This window comes from Nelusetta ayraudi, unplaced genomic scaffold, assembly GCF_046127955.1.
Source record: "Nelusetta ayraudi isolate G7.1 ecotype Tasmania unplaced genomic scaffold, CSIRO-AGI_Nayr_v1 ptg000075l, whole genome shotgun sequence".
In the NCBI taxonomy this organism is placed as follows: domain Eukaryota; kingdom Metazoa; phylum Chordata; class Actinopteri; order Tetraodontiformes; family Monacanthidae; genus Nelusetta; species Nelusetta ayraudi.
In genome coordinates, this window is record NW_027466125.1 from 1,518,943 (window position 1) to 1,534,461 (window position 15,519).

The window sequence follows — 15,519 nt, forward strand, 5'->3', positions numbered from 1 at the left end:
TTGATGCTTGTGACTCTTTTGAAAGAAAATGTATTGTTCAGCACGAGACATTGTGAGACTGAGGAATTCAAAGATGTGGTGCTATAAAGGTCTGAAGCAGTCAGCAGTCCACTTTCAAAAAGAGAAGTATGATATGGCAGTGACATGATAGGGCTGAACCTGCCCGAAGTATCCTCCCAGCCAATCACAACAAGGCACCGGAAAAGAGGGAAGAAATAAAGATGCCGGCTGACCTGCTTTCCGGAGCTGGCTGTAGGCAGCCGAGGTCGTGTGCCTCCGTACCGTTTATCGCTTTGTATGTTAAAACTTGTAGTTTTGTTGAGGCACTAGTTTGGTTTTGGGTTGACCACGCAAAAGGAACTTTAGTTTAACTGCACATCTTCTCATGCACTCACTTTAGATATTTTGTTAGCCTCACTAGTGATGGGTGCTGTTGTGTTCTGTATTTCCTTTTTGGTTAGTTAGGGTAGATAATTAGGTTTTTGGTTTCCCTTTTTTGAACTAGCTCGGTAAGTTACTTTAAAACGTCTAAGAAGCCTCTTCTTGTTCTGTCTTCTCCCCCTGTTTTGACCAGCACCCATTAAGTTCCTTGTCCAACTCAACCTTTGTTTATATCCACCATTTTACTTTTGTAATAAATAACTTTTGTTTAACCACGTTACATCTGGTTTTATGTTACTTCCCTTCCCCCTCACGAGCAGGTTGTAACAGATACGCTGCTGGATGTCTATGTGATGGGCATAGTAATAAGTGTAAAATGAGGTGAGTGTAATGTTAACCTTTGTAACCTTGATAAAAGTGATTTTACTGATATTATAGCCTAGATGCTTGTATTTGACCGGGGGGGGGGGGGCTTATGATGTGCATTACACTATCATTACTCCAACTGCATGCAAAGGACATTGTAACTAGTTCCCAAGTGTTTACCTCATGCAAACTGTCCATGGGGGAGACATTTTGGCTCTGCACGGGGCTGTGTGTGCGTGTGCTGGGCTTTGCCGCAGCGCTCTCGGAGCCACAATGAGGCCAGTTGCAGTACTACGTCCGCTGCGCGCACACACACCAGAAGGGCATTTGCGCATGTCGGCGGACGGCTTTTCTTATCAATAGCGCGACGAGAGATGATTTCCCCTACTAGAACTATACCTCCATCAATAGCCTTCAACTTCTGGAAGTGCTTTTCAAAATAAAAGCACGGCGACGGCTAAAATCTAAAATGCTAAAATCATATCTAAAATGTATTGAAATGTTTGTAAAATAATATTAGAACAGTTTTTTAAGGAGACAAAATAAAAAAGAGTTACTAAATTCCAAGTCCAAACAGTTTGGATTGGCTAAATAGTTAGGACAGTGATTATATTTCTTTTCATTTCAGAAAAAGTATCTTTTTATCTTCTTTTTAGTTCATGATGTGATTACGTAAACAAATACGTCTGTATGTATGTTACGTCTGTAAAATATCAATTTAATTTATTTAAAATGTTAGAATTTGGGGAAACCATAACATAAACCAAACCTACAACACATTCTACGAACATTTTTATCGCATATAAAAATGTTAGTAGATTTTGCTTGTATAAATGTCTTAAAGCAGTTCAGCAGGAGGGGGAAATTATGTAGATAATTGAAAGTGTCAGAGTAAAATTCACGTCAGTTTTTTAAAAAGCTATTGACGACACTTTTACTGTGAATCTTTTAATCCGGAAGTTGTGTTATTGCTGCTGGCAGATTACAGGCCGCAGTGATTTGGTAGCCGCTGCAGTAGGTGGAAGGATCGCGGTTCTACCCCGTCTATATTCCAGTTTCGCCTCGAAAATTTTATCGGTGATATCCTGTGATAGCGATTGCTAGGTCGAGTGTAGAGTTGCGGCGTTCTATGATAACCGACTCGTAGCATTACGAACGGCCAGTGACATCAATCGCCATTTTAATTGCACGTTTTCCCTGACAGAACCGCTAGCACAACAATGGCTCTGAAAAGAATTCACAAGGTAAGGAAGTGAGCGACGAGGCCCCGGGTTTCGCAGTTTCGATTTGGATTGTGTTCCAGTGTTTCACGAGTGTCATTTTCGCATCGTTCTTATTCAACTGGGGCCTATTTTCTTTTGTCTAAGAGAAATTCTGCCGGACAATTTTCGTCTCGGTTTGTCCTGCGAGCTAACGGTCTGAAATAGCGAGTGACGACTGCGAGAGCAGCAATGCGCCGCCTGTGTTAAACAGTGTTACCCAAAGGGCCAAACATACCATTAGACGAAATAGTGGCTAATTGTTCGATTCGCCCCGTTGTTTTTTGGTCGCTACGATAGATTAACACTTCCCCTTTGGGTTTTTGTTTGATTTGGATCGAATTTAAGGCACGACTGGATGTTCTTTTCGCCGGTCAACGGGTTACGGCGTTAGCCGTGAGCTAGCGATTCCTAGCTAACATCTGCCCCGCTGCTGAGCTAATTCGGATAAGCTAACGTTTAAGGTTTCTTGTGACCAGGATCGCTTACAGCAGGAACGTTGGCCTTATTTGTTTACAGTTATTTTAACCCCACTCTGGTTTCTCCATATTTTTTCCATTTCTACACCTACAAATGTCGTCTACTGCAGTGAAAACGGCTAAGCTGGCTAGGTAGCGCTTCGTTTCCAAGAGGACATTGGTGCTTATTTTAATCAACCATTTTGGTTTTCGTGCCGACTATTACGTGTAGTAGCTAATATATTATTTTTTAATTATTTACGCAACACATCCCATACACGTTTTGCCGTAAATATATTTGCCAAGAGGCAATCCAACAATGGCTGTAACCTTATATAGGGCTACTAAATTTGCCTTTTTTTTTGTTTAACTTTGCCTATGTAATGTTCACCTTCTGAGTACCAAAGCATATGCATATATTTGCCACTTGGGCAATGATATGATATGACGATGTTTGTGTTCAGGGTCGCTCGCAGTGCACTGTAATAAAAAATATAGCTGTTACAGGAAAAGGCTGCCGATAATGTTAGCCTCGTCCCGCGGTGGTGAAAACAGGCCCCACGCGTTGTTCGCCCCGATGCCATGTTGCTGACAGCAGGCAGGCAAGCAGCAGCAGCAGATCGTTCATATTTCGTCGGATTGATTATTTCACATGAATGTTTTGGCCGCGTTTAACTTCAACGTGCCGATGTTACATCAAACAACGTGCCCCAAATGGCCAACCCCAAGTGTTTAGTGCCGCCGAACATCGTGCTATTGTACCCGTTTACACTGACGTCGCACCGGGATCCACTTAGTTAGCCTCCATCAAGATTACCAGGTGACATTTGTCTTTGGAAAAATACAATCTGCGCCTTTCACGGTCTCTCTTTCGGTTAAATACCCACCCAAAGTGATCATTTATACAGATGTGTTTGCTAATTTCGGCCACTAACGTGAAAATGCCAAGTTCTCATTGTGCTACGTTAACCTCAGTGGTGTGTGTATGTGTGTGTATATACATATCGTTTTAAACTGTTGCCACTGCAGTTGGACAAACTGTCAATTTGCAGCATTTTACAAACTGATTCATTTTTTCCATCCGTCTAGTAATCGGGGCGGTGATAGGAAAACGCACATTTTCTAAACAAATCCAAGAAATTGGACCTTGACCAGTAATTATTAGCGTATTTCCTTTATATATTGAGTTTGACCCAATTACTTATGTATTTGAAGGAGTGAAAGTGGGTAAAATTTGGCAAATGGCTGTGGGAGGTATTTGATTTAGGTGTTATTTCAATAAATATTTCAACCTTTGGTTCCACTCTGAAAATTATGCGAAAAGTACAAAATGGGTCAAAAGAAGTGTCACTGGTAGAATTGGCAAAGGTTAAATCCTGCTTTTTGGGGTTTGTTTTCCCATATGTTTTTAGTTGGTTTTCCTTATTGCCAGATTTACAACTCCCTCACCTATAAAATGAGATTGCCTTGCGGGTGACATGTGTATACTATGTAGTCAAGAGTGTTTGTTGTGGAGATCGAGTGTTCTGCTGTTTGCTAGAGAACATCCACTGTGGTAAGAGTCAGAAAGGGGTTGGCATTCTGGGAGATTTATCACATGTGCGTTTATTGTTTTCTTTAGGGATAATAATATTAAATACTAGATGTGACGGCTATAATATATAAATAAAGTATTAACGATTTGTTAGGTCACATTTCCATTTAAGATCCCGCCAGGCCTGAAACAGCCTTTCAATGTGACAATTATAAAAGAAATCAACAATTATAATCACTAACACAATTGATTTATTTTGGTATATAAAAAAGGTTGTGTGAAGTATATGACACGCAAGTGATGCTATGTTCTTGCTCAGAGGGATTACGTTTAACTGACTGTAATAATCATTTCCCCTACTTGGAGAGCAAAACAGTGTGTGACGATAATGCCGGCAATAATAACAACAATGTGCACTTTCCCAAACAATAGGCCTTTCACAGTGCGAGATTTTGTTTTTCATGGTGTCCTTCTAGATTGTGTTCTGGTTAGTTGGTTTGTCTACTTTAGATAGCTTACCAACAAGGCCCTAATTTAGTAGATGTGTGCTTCACTACCTGTTACAGTGATGGTTAATGGTGACGGTTCATTTGATACATGGATTTTTATTGCACAAATCCATAACAAGTATTGTGAGAAGGTTTTTTTATTATTATTATTTTGCATGTTTTTGTTTGTTCTTTATGTCCTAAAGTCTTTTTTTTATTTTAAGACAAGACATTTTTATTTGAACCCAGGCTGTTCTTTATGAACAGAAATGATTTTGCAATCAAAATGAACTGACCTGTGATTTGTGTCTCTCAGGAGTTGAACGACTTGGCAAGGGACCCACCAGCCCAGTGTTCTGCAGGACCCGTAGGAGATGACAGTACGTTCTACACCTCGTCTCTCAGTGCGCTGAGAGCCACGTGTCCTTGCACTTTACCTTTACAAAATTCCCAAGAATTCATTAAATGTGGAAATAAACCTTCAGAAATAAATGTAATCGTTTATTAGCAGAATTAGCCCAGTTAAATTCAATATGGGTTAGTGCACAAAAGGTTGTAATTTCTAACTAGAATGCTGGTAATAATTTTTTTTTTTTTGGTATTGTCTTTATTGTTTCATGTTCTTGGATTTGCAAAAACAATTTACAAGACAAGGCCAACAGTTGTGTAATGTTTTCAAGCCTGCATTCGGTCCATAGAAGTAATAAAGAAAACAAGAACAATGTGCTCAACAGAAGGAAGTAGCTCACACCCTGCCCTGGAAAATACCTGGGTCTCACAACACCTCTGCTTTATCATCATTAGTTTTGCTGTCAATTTTAGTTTAGCTTTCAATAACTTTTTTTCAGGGAAATTCTCAAATTACCATTTTTTCCCCCCCGGTTTTGCCATGTAGAGTAATTATGATGGGCTGATTTTCCAGATCTCTCCAGTAGAACAGAAAAATGAATGAAGAATGGACTTAACTGACATGCTCAGGGGCGCATGATATTGTTAGAAAGCATTGATGTATTGAGTTTGGCATAATATTAGATCTATGTCATCATTTGTGTGAAACAAACTGCGTCATTCAGTCGCATCCCGCCCACCTGTATCATAAATGTGTGAAGGAATCTACACACATGGCCTTTTGTTTTATAACAAGGGCAGCACATCAGTCCATCCACTGGTGTTCTTCACAAATTAAAACATGGACTAAAAATAAATGAAGGTAGTTTCAAATCTCTACATATCTCAGTTCTTTCACCTCTGCAATCTCATCTTACAGAAACATTGCAGGTCAATCTTTAGTGACTGTTGAGTCCAGAAATCTAGATGTCATTAACCTGTTGGATCTAAAGTATTTTTTAATGTGAATAGCGGCGTAAAAAACAAAAACAAATCACATGTCAATAACATGTGATAACAGTCTAAACATGAAAGCAAGTCTATTTCTGGACACATTGTGAACATTCCTGAATGCATGCATACAGTTTAGTTACAGTTAAGTCAGGTTAAACATGGGTGTCCCAGCAAATGGCCACCAGCCTCATGTCTCTCGGAGGTCTTCCCAGCTGGACCACAAGACAACAGTTTGAGTTGTACCACTTGCACCAGCTGAGGTTTGATGTATTCCGACGCCGATTGACTGCATTTGGGACGGCAGACACTGAGTTGTAATTTTCGTATTTCATGCCAATGTCAATTGCCACCGTATCGTTTGGTTTTCTGCCGTATTGCTTCAGAGATTCTTTGTTGCAATCAAAATGATTCCGTCCCTTAAAAGAAGAACTGAGAGACTATTAAGCCTATTGCCAAATCTATTGATGTAATAAGTGCACGTCAATGTGGGGAGAAATGAAAAGTGACATTTCTGACGTTGGAATTTTCCCGTTGTCCAGTCTATCATGGTGCATTTTCCCTCTTGCACAGTTTCATATTTGGCGTTCTATTAATGACGTTAATAAATCTATTAAATTAAAACTATCGAATTTTATGATAAGTAATTAAAGCCCCTTGAGATTCTGCTAAAATGTATTAAAAGCAACACATATTTGTCCTAATTATCAATTTGACAGTGTGTCAAATCAAAGCACACACAAAGTGCTGCGTTGCCACTTCCAACATGTGGTTGATCACATTTTGTATCCTCAGCTGGTTCCCCCCCCAACTAATTTCTCTCTTCCTTTTTGTCTGTTTCAGTGTTTCACTGGCAAGCCACAATAATGGGACCTGTAAGTATCCACTAAGCCACAATAAACCTGCAGTCTCGCTGCATTAAATTATGCTCCAGAAATTCACACTGGCCAACGCGAGAGCGCCTGAGAGGGCCGAGCGGCAGCTGATTGTCGCTCCGCTTGCCGTGAGACTAAACAACCGTCCCTCTGGAACCTCTCATGTCGATCTACTAGTGAAATTATACTGTGGGGACGGGAAAAAAAAAACAACATAAAGGCTTTTGTTGCTGTTTGTCGATGTGCAGGCCCAACCACCGCTTGTACAGAGTGATTAACTGCGTCTGTAATTTTTGCTGTTGCCGTTCTGGCTGCTGTGAGTCCTGTTGTAAGGCAGCGTTTTGACAGGCGGGCGTCTTAAGATGCGGTTTAAGTTTGTTTTGCTTTGCACTGATTGGTCTCTCACTCACTGTGCTTGCCTCTCCCTCCCTCCCTCTCTCTCTCTCTCTGATGTTAGAATGACAGTCCTTACCAGTGCGGGGTTTTCTTCTTGACCATACATTTTCCCACAGACTACCCTTTTAAACCGCCAAAGGTAAGAAGACACGTGGTGGCAGTGCAACATGCTCGGCTTCTCTGCTCGGGAAAATGTTGAGAAAGTAACACAGAGGCTGCGCCGTCTCTCTCTCTCTCTCTCTCTCTCTCCTTCATCTTGTTTCCTGTTGTCGCCCCCCTCCTACCCCACCTCCGCTCGCTCTCTCTCTCTCTCTCTCTCTCTCTCTCTCTCGCTCTCTTTCTTTCTCTCTACCTGCTCTCAGGTTGCATTCACCACAAGAATCTACCACCCAAATATCAACAGCAACGGCAGCATTTGCCTTGACATATTGCGATCACAGTGGTCTCCGGCTCTCACCATCTCCAAAGGTAAGGCCCGTGGTGTCTGTTCAATGGATTCCTTTAGAAGAGGCGTCTTCATTTTCATCAAGAATAATCAGCATATAAAACGCTGAACATTGCCGGTGTCCGTCTTCTCAAAATGACACATTTCATGCAGTTTACAGTTGACGTTACTACTTAAAGGCTCAGTTATACCAAGCACATGCTTAATGTGCTGGATTTTGCTGCATTAGCTTTTAAAACCCTGCAGTAATGATTCTACATCAGACCTTGTAAGTGTCAAGTAGGACTTTTTGATCGCTGTGCATTAACAAATGTTCTCACCAATGTATCACATCAATAGTTAAAGAGATATGGAGAGGTACCGCTTGACACACATATTTTTAAATTCCATCATTTGACTCTTATCCTTTGCGCTCCACCGCCAGTCCTCCTGTCCATCTGCTCTCTGCTGTGTGACCCAAACCCGGATGATCCCTTAGTACCCGAGATCGCCCGCATCTACAAGACGGACAGGGAAAAGTAAGCTACCGCATCGTCAGAGTTGGTCTTTTAATGGTGACATGGAGCTTTGCTGCCACTGTAGAGCAAAATATCATTTGATGAAGCAGAAAGTAAATTGGTAAATTCTGGCCAGGTCCCAGATTGGGTTGTTATCATTAGTCAACATATATCAATATTGGTCATTATTTTCCCTTCCCAGGAAGCAGTGGCATTGTCATTCATTTATCGCCGTAAATAAGAATACATTTAGTTTTAATGGTGATTCTGAAAAGCTCTCTGGAAAAACAACATATTTATTAGCCCTCTGTTTGCTGCCTCCAGCAAGCACGTTCTGTTGTTGGCCTCCTGCGAAAACTGTTGTTTTGTTGAACCTCCTGCATATTTGTAGTAGGTGTGGGTGGCGTACCGGCGTTATCGCCGGCGTCACGTTGTGACATGGAATTTGCCACAGCGACCTTCGTGTTTTCGCCTTAGCGCGCACGAGAAGCTTTACTTGGCCGCTACACGACGGCGTCGCGTCAGGCAGGTCGAGGAAACGATCGGCCGCATCACTGACGGTGGAATTACATTTGTTGCGCGTCAAGGTAGCAATTAGCCACACTCCTGACTCGGTAGCAAATGGTTTTGTCACACCTGCAGTCTGAACAGTGGCGAACGCACACGAGTTGAACAACGGGAAGATGTAGAGGCAGGAGTCACATCTGTTGACGTCCGTCCGCTTGCAAAGATTTTTAATCTCTCGCAGCCGCACAAATTGATCTCATGATGGGGGGAAACACCTCGAACCCATTGACGGCTTGAAAAAGAAAATGAATAAATGTGTGTGTTTACATACACACACACACACACACACACACACACACACACATACTGTCGCCTTAAAGGAACTAATAAAAATAAATAAATACTGTGGGTGTTGACTCAATCTGGTGCTTGAGGTCAGTACCCTTTGTGACACAGATCTTTGTGATCACAAAGATCTTGGTTCCAGAAGTGTTTGAGCACATACTTACCCAAAAGTAAAGCTAAAGGGTAAAAAAAATATATAATTTATATATATATGAGCTGTTCCAACCAACTAACATCTCCCTCATCTCTCTCTCTCTCTCTCTCTCTCTCTCTCTCCCTCCCTTCCTCCCTCTCTCTCCCTCCGCAGGTACAACAAAATAGCTCGGGAATGGACACATAAGTATGCAATGTAGTGCTGAGGTAGAATCATGGCCAACCACCTCTATGACGTAAAGGTTAGGGGAGCTTCAGATGTAAAAAGAGAAAACAAAACAAAAAAACCATTCAAACAAATGAAAACGTTTAAAACAAGATCTTGTTGGTTTCCATTGGAGTGCTTTCTTTGAGCCACGCCTCCCCCTCACCGGAGTTCCCGTTGAAAAAAAAAAACACAAAAAAATTTGGATAAAAATCCTTTGGCCCCACCTCCTATGTTCTCTCACCCTGTTTTAACTTGCGTCACCCCACCCTACGCGCTTAGCCCCCCCCCCCTCCCCCCAGAAACCCCCTGCCCTGCCATCCAGTGTACATATTGTCAACTTGCATTGGTATCAACCCCCCCCTCCCCCAAAATCCCCTTTGACCTATGACCCCAGCCCCCCCTCTCCGTTGTGATCCGTTACATCTTTCCCACAAGGAAGTTTTGGCTGCCCCCCTCCCCCACTACCACCACCAGACACACATGCCTGCAGTTTTCACCCACCCTCGCTACACATTACTACACTTCCAAGAGGACGTTCTTTTTTTTTTTTTTTTTTTTCATCAACCCCTCTCCCCCTCCCTCCCTCCCTCCCTCCCTCTCACCCACTTTTTTTTAAGGAGACTAGGAGCCAATAACATGGAGGTATTCTTTACATTGTTATATTTTGCCGGCCCATTTAATTAGTTGACACTTCGAGAAGGCTGCTATCACATGCAAGTCGAATGGCACTCTGTATTTTATACAATAATTATGTTTAAAAACGAAATCACCGCAGGCTATGAGTAATAATAATAATAATAAAAAAAAGAAAAAACATAGCCCTTTTTTTGCTCTTCTTTTGAATTCTATGAAAGGACTTGAATTTATACCCACACCTTCTTCCGCGGCCCTAGCTTCCCCCTTTTTCTCCCGACCTTCTTTACCCAAGTTGACTCCTTTGTACACACACATACACATGCACGCACAAATGTAATCCCCCGACCCCTTCCCATGTAACCCCTCCCCCAAAAATACTATCACCACCGTTTCTTTATTATCAAAGTGGACGTTCCAGACCAGGTATTTAAGCAACTTATTTTTCTTAGTTTAACCTGTGTTTTATCCCCTCCTCCCATCACTCTTTAGGTTGCTTTTTTTCTTTTCTTTTTTTTTCTTCCTTTCTTTTTATTTTATTTTTGCTATTGTTAAATTAGAGGCTAACATCTTAAATGGCTATGGGACTGGCTTGGGCTCTGGGTGCGAGGAGAACCCACTCTTCTTGCACAAAAACCTCTGTATATTGAATTACCTGAGAGGCTCGTTGAGCTTTGTGTGTTGATTAAACTGTGTAATAAAAACCCACGACTCTTGTCTTGACTTTTTCTTTCTTTTTGTCCTGTCAGCCAACGTCCTCTAGATTTGAAGGTCAATTGAAGAAAGTTTTAACATGTGAACCATACAGGAAACATAAATATCACTTGAGTTTTACTAATCATTCAACTCTGCCCACACTGTGACAGTTGTAGTCAATAGTACCATCCTTATTTAGAATAATAAAGAAATGTCTCTCTAAGATTCTATAATTTTTTTTAAATAACTTTTTTTTCACAATTGTAAGCATTTTTTTTTTATAATGTAATATAGGCATAAAATAAGGTTGTGGGGGAAAAAAGAATTTATCCAAACAAAATGACGCACACGGTTGTGCCTGTTTTCACCCAATCTCCGTCCTGTGGCGGAAGGTCGTTTCGTCCCCCTCTGCTGGTGGATTTATTTGCTGTATTTAAGATAATCGAGGTGTGTATGTGTGTGTTTGTGCGTGTTTGTGCATTTGTAAATCAAAATCTCATCGAAAGGACAGTAAACGTCGCTGTCATTTGCTGCATATTGAGCTATGGATTCTTCTACTTTATTAAATGTGACCACATCAAATCCCTGACACGTTAACATGAGTCGTAGTACACATTATGGTTTAAGTCCCCTCTGTTGTCAACGTTGACTCAGCGCGCCGGGAACAGCTGCGGCTTCATAAGCATGGCTTTGTGTAACAACATGAAGCCGGAAGAAAAAAAAAAAAAAAAAACTGAAACCGGAAGTACGCGTGCTTAGAGTGTTTGATTACGCACCCATGTCTGAATGTTCAAGCTAAAATGCGATGAGAAGTAACGCTATAACTAGCCTACAATGAAGACCACTATATAACAAAATTGTTATACATTTGATACGATCACAGTGGCGGGCGATACAACTATTGTTCCGTAATAGACTTCCTTAAAAAAAAAAAAAAAAAAAAAAAAAACAAAGAAGAAGAAGCAGCTCGATTCTGATTGGTTGCCGGGCGCTGATATAGAAGGCTGTGCACGCTGCCTCCGTAGCTGTCAGATTCCGTTTAGTCCTGCGTTGACCTTGCAGCGGAGCTAGCTGTGAACCGCAAACCGTCCAGGAGAAGCATGTCCAACCCGGCTTTACCTGCTGTTCTGCTGCCTGGAGTCTCCAGCTCGGGATTCAAACTCTGCAAAGGTAACGAGTTGACGCCGGCACCTTAGCATGCTAGCATTTTTATAGCGGGTCGCCTTTATTATTTCTTTGCTCTCTGCGTTGAAACTTCAGCGTTTAACAACTCGACGTTCTTCCTGGGACAAAGTACACGGTCACTACAGTTCAGACCTCTGGCAGGAATTGGTTGTATTGGTTGTTGCATAAATGGGCAAGTTCTCATATAAACATAGTTATTGGTTAACTGCAAATGATAAGGAGCTTTGCCCAACTACATAACAGCCGTGCCTGATGATGGCTAAATAAATGGCCAAACGTCTGAGTTGATGCCTCTCGTTTGTGTTGTGATTATGATATCAGATGCTCACAGATGGTTCAAAGATCGTATCAGCTCCTGTCATAAGAAGACCGAAGCCGTCCAGTAAAACTGCGTAACTTTGCTTGAAAACAATAATCAAACAGATGAAAACAGGCCAGTTAACCAGTTGGTCCACATTGACAAGTGTAACTACCGCCTCTCACCCACTTTATCCCTCAACCACGTGACGATCAGGGACCCTGGTTCTTGGTTCACCCTCGTGACTGCCATGCAAATACAAAATCCTGTGTGTGACTTGATGTTGACTTAGTGAGAAACGTGTCAACAGTCCGACGGTTAAAATATGACCGTGTGGAACCGGTGTTTCAACCCCCCCACTCCCTCCCCTTTTTTTTAATGCGCTAATTATTCAGTTAATTGTCTACCTGTAGAGTTATGCACTCTGGGCAAACACTGAATTTCAAGCCCATTCGTATTTCTTTTTCTTGAAATAAAAAAAAAGCTGCTGAAATCTTGGGCATGAGATTTTGTTTTATGTAACTGCATTTCTTTAACTATATTGGTATTTTGCATTTTTATTTGTTTTATACTTAATAATAATGTCTGCTGTATCTCGTTTGCATGTATATTTCTGTATTCTCGTTGTGTGCTATATTTCTGTTGCACGAACATTTCTTTCTTTTCCATTTTCCCTTCTTTCGGTATAAAAGCCGAGATGCCTTAAAATATTTGTTATACTTGCAATATGTCACTAAAAGGTCTTGAATTGTGAATAATAAGAAAAAGAAAATTGCTGTCATATGTGGCGCGTGCGGACGATGCGGCTATTCAATGACAATGCAAATTAAGTGGAAAATGATGTGAATAGAACAACACAAAAGGTTGTCAATATATTTAATATAGCGCCATTCCTCTCTTTGGTGATGTTGTTATGCAATGTTTGAAGCAAACCGTTAACCTTACAGTGCACACTTTTCCGTGATTATTTTGTTAATATTATTACTAGTATGATTTTACCCTCTATAACTCTTCCCCACTGTGGGACAGTTAACATTCTGGACTTTTTCAGCACTCTGGCAAATATTGCACCATTGTTTTCCAAAACCTTGCTTATCCCTGCCTCGGCACAGTGGACTGTCTTTGCACATCTGCTCTTGTTTGTTTGTATATAGCTTTGCTTGTATGTTTCTTGTAAGTACTGTAATTACTGTATAGGTTTTTTTTTTATTTATTTTTAGTGCTGCAGCAGTGTAGTCTCCCAATTTGGGATCAATAAAGTACATCTATTCTATTCTATTCTATTCTCCAACTGTTTGTCTGTGTGCGTCTCCCTCCATCTAGAGCATCTGTTGGTCGCCGTGCCAGTGGCGGTGGTGGCTGCTGCCGGGGGTTTCCTGGCGGGCCGCTACCTGAGCAAGCCGAGCTGCAAGAGCGGCCAGGTGAACACGTCCATCAACAAAGACAGTCCCAAGGTGGTGCACAGCTTTGACATGGAGGACATCGCCACCAAGGCTGTTTACTGCCGCTGCTGGAAGTCAAAGAAGGTCAGCCAATCCAGAGCTATTTATATTTGTTGCGCTGCGCGCCGTGTTTTTTTGGCATCTCCAGACGCGCAGTTGATATTGTCTGCCAGCCTCGGACGTGATTTGACACGATAGAAAAATATGCAGGGCGGTAATCGCCGAGCTTCACCGTTGCAATTGTAATTTAATTTTCAGTTCCCGTACTGCGACGGAGCCCACGCCAAGCACAACGATGAGACCGGCGACAACGTCGGGCCGCTCATCATTAAAAAGAGGGACTGATAAGCGAGACTGACACTGAGTGACATCAGAGCTCCGCCCCCCCCCCCCTCCGGGCACCCTCGCACCCGCCCCCAGGACTGTCATGCTACATGGACCCCCAGCTTGTCTCAATATAGTCACAGTGTTCAATAGAGTTTTAATGCCGTGGCCATTAAAACTACACAGCGATTGTTCTCTACAGCCCAGAATAAAAACTCAGAAAGTGCTTTAAAAAAGAAAAGAGAGAGAAAGAAAGAAAGCTGTGAATATGTAAAAAAAAAAAAAAAAAAAAATATTTCAAAATGTACCCTTCCTGTGTTGGGGGAAAACCGGTAATCATGTACTGATGAAATCAGGGAGGATGATGGTCCGTGCAGCCAGACAGTCTCAGCTGCTGAACAGGTGGTTGCTACATGCTAACTTAAGCATCACATGCAAACTAGCATCACGATTGCCTCATAAAGACGTGTGAAACTTAGACTTCTCTTGTTAATGATCTGCGACCTTCCATCCATCATGAATGTTTGGGATTCCGCCGAGCTGCTCGATCAAACGCGTTGTCTCCTGTATGAAATGACGTTGAAACGCTGCGTGTGTACACGCGCATGGTGTGACCACTAAGTCTTGAACGCTCTCTGGGGAAACCTGTTGTGTTTCAAAGTGGCTTTTTGTGAACTTATGATTTTTCTTTTCTAATGGTTTATAGTATGTGTGGCTCAATCATTTGCTATCCTGTACAGTATAATGTGAATAAATCATATTGATCTGAGTTGCTTGAGGTCATTTTTTTTTTATTGTCTCAACGTGATTCTTATTATTATTTATCCATTAATCAATGGTGATTATTTATATGCTAAGGGGTGAAAGGTCATGTTGATGTCTTTTAACGCAGAGTAGCGCCTCAGCCGTGATGGCAGCGAGGCGCAACTGTGCGTTTATAGATTACCAACAGGCGGGCGGGCGGGCGGGCGGACGGACGGACGGACGGACGGACGGGCGGACGGACGGGGCTAATGAGTCAACAGCCGTGCGAGGACTGCAGTGGGGCCCGTGTGTGTGTGTGTGTGTGTGTGTGTGTGTGTGTGTGTGTGTGTGTGTGTGTGTGTGTGTGCGCGCGTGCGTGTGTGTGTGTGTGTGTGTGTGTGTCAGTGAGAGAGAGAGAGGCCCTGGCAGGAGGTGAGGGGGATGGGGGCAGGGCAGGAAGGGGGTGGGGGGGGATGGAGGGATGGAGGGAGAGAGGAGGGAGGGAGAGAGGCCGTGCTGCAGTGTCCACTAGCACCAGTGGCCATTTTAAGACGTGGCAGTGTTTCCCGATGGCCGCTAGACGACGCTGTGTTTACACGGATGGTCCAGAAGCCGATAGCGGCGGCGGCGCTACGGTTGGGCCCCATTGCTCCCATAGTGACACCCGCACGCACTTGACGCGCGCACGCGCGCACACACACTGAGACACGCACGAGGTATCTGGCTGCGTGCCAGATGCAACGCAGGACTCTCACAAGAGGTGGAGTGGACTCCGGCGCGGCTGCGTCAGGAGTCACCTTGTAAACGCACGTACGCAACGCACCACTCGCGCGCGCGCGCGCGAGGGACGGCGTCAACCGTCGCCTCGCGTGCGTCAGAGCACAAACATTAGCATGCTAGACGATGCTAAACGAGCTAACATATTGGTGGTGGACGCATCAGCGTTC

At 42.7% G+C, this 15,519-nt stretch overlaps 3 protein-coding genes across 3 annotated transcripts in view; 2 read left to right on the top strand and 1 right to left on the bottom strand.

Moving 5' to 3' along the window:
- Positions 1-15,519, bottom strand: part of sting1 (stimulator of interferon response cGAMP interactor 1) — an 84,260-nt gene that overhangs the window by 45,259 nt on the left and 23,482 nt on the right. The gene's annotated exons all lie outside the window — the stretch shown is intronic.
- ube2d2 (ubiquitin-conjugating enzyme E2D 2 (UBC4/5 homolog, yeast)) lies at positions 1,731-10,591 on the top strand. The gene is made up of 7 exons (XM_076043358.1): positions 1,731-1,991; positions 4,803-4,866; positions 6,668-6,699; positions 7,157-7,234; positions 7,458-7,563; positions 7,965-8,058; positions 9,197-10,591. The coding sequence occupies exons 1-7, from the start codon at positions 1,968-1,970 to the stop codon at positions 9,240-9,242; spliced, it is 444 nt and encodes a 147-aa protein (XP_075899473.1). The 5' UTR covers positions 1,731-1,967; the 3' UTR covers positions 9,243-10,591.
- LOC142899718 (CDGSH iron-sulfur domain-containing protein 1) lies at positions 11,589-14,597 on the top strand. The gene is made up of 3 exons (XM_076043459.1): positions 11,589-11,749; positions 13,386-13,588; positions 13,763-14,597. The coding sequence occupies exons 1-3, from the start codon at positions 11,680-11,682 to the stop codon at positions 13,847-13,849; spliced, it is 360 nt and encodes a 119-aa protein (XP_075899574.1). The 5' UTR covers positions 11,589-11,679; the 3' UTR covers positions 13,850-14,597.

Coding starts and splice junctions, on each gene's coding strand:
- LOC142899718 (XM_076043459.1), top strand. CDS start 11,680: ATGTCCAACCCGGCTTTACCTGCTGTTCTGCTGCCTGGAGTCTCCAGC. Junction 11,750..13,385: donor GGGATTCAAACTCTGCAAAG/GTAACGAGTTGA, acceptor CCCTCCATCTAG/AGCATCTGTTGGTCGCCGTG. Junction 13,589..13,762: donor GCTGCTGGAAGTCAAAGAAG/GTCAGCCAATCC, acceptor TTTAATTTTCAG/TTCCCGTACTGCGACGGAGC.
- ube2d2 (XM_076043358.1), top strand. CDS start 1,968: ATGGCTCTGAAAAGAATTCACAAG. Junction 7,564..7,964: donor GGCTCTCACCATCTCCAAAG/GTAAGGCCCGTG, acceptor CTCCACCGCCAG/TCCTCCTGTCCATCTGCTCT. Junction 8,059..9,196: donor TACAAGACGGACAGGGAAAA/GTAAGCTACCGC, acceptor CTCCCTCCGCAG/GTACAACAAAATAGCTCGGG.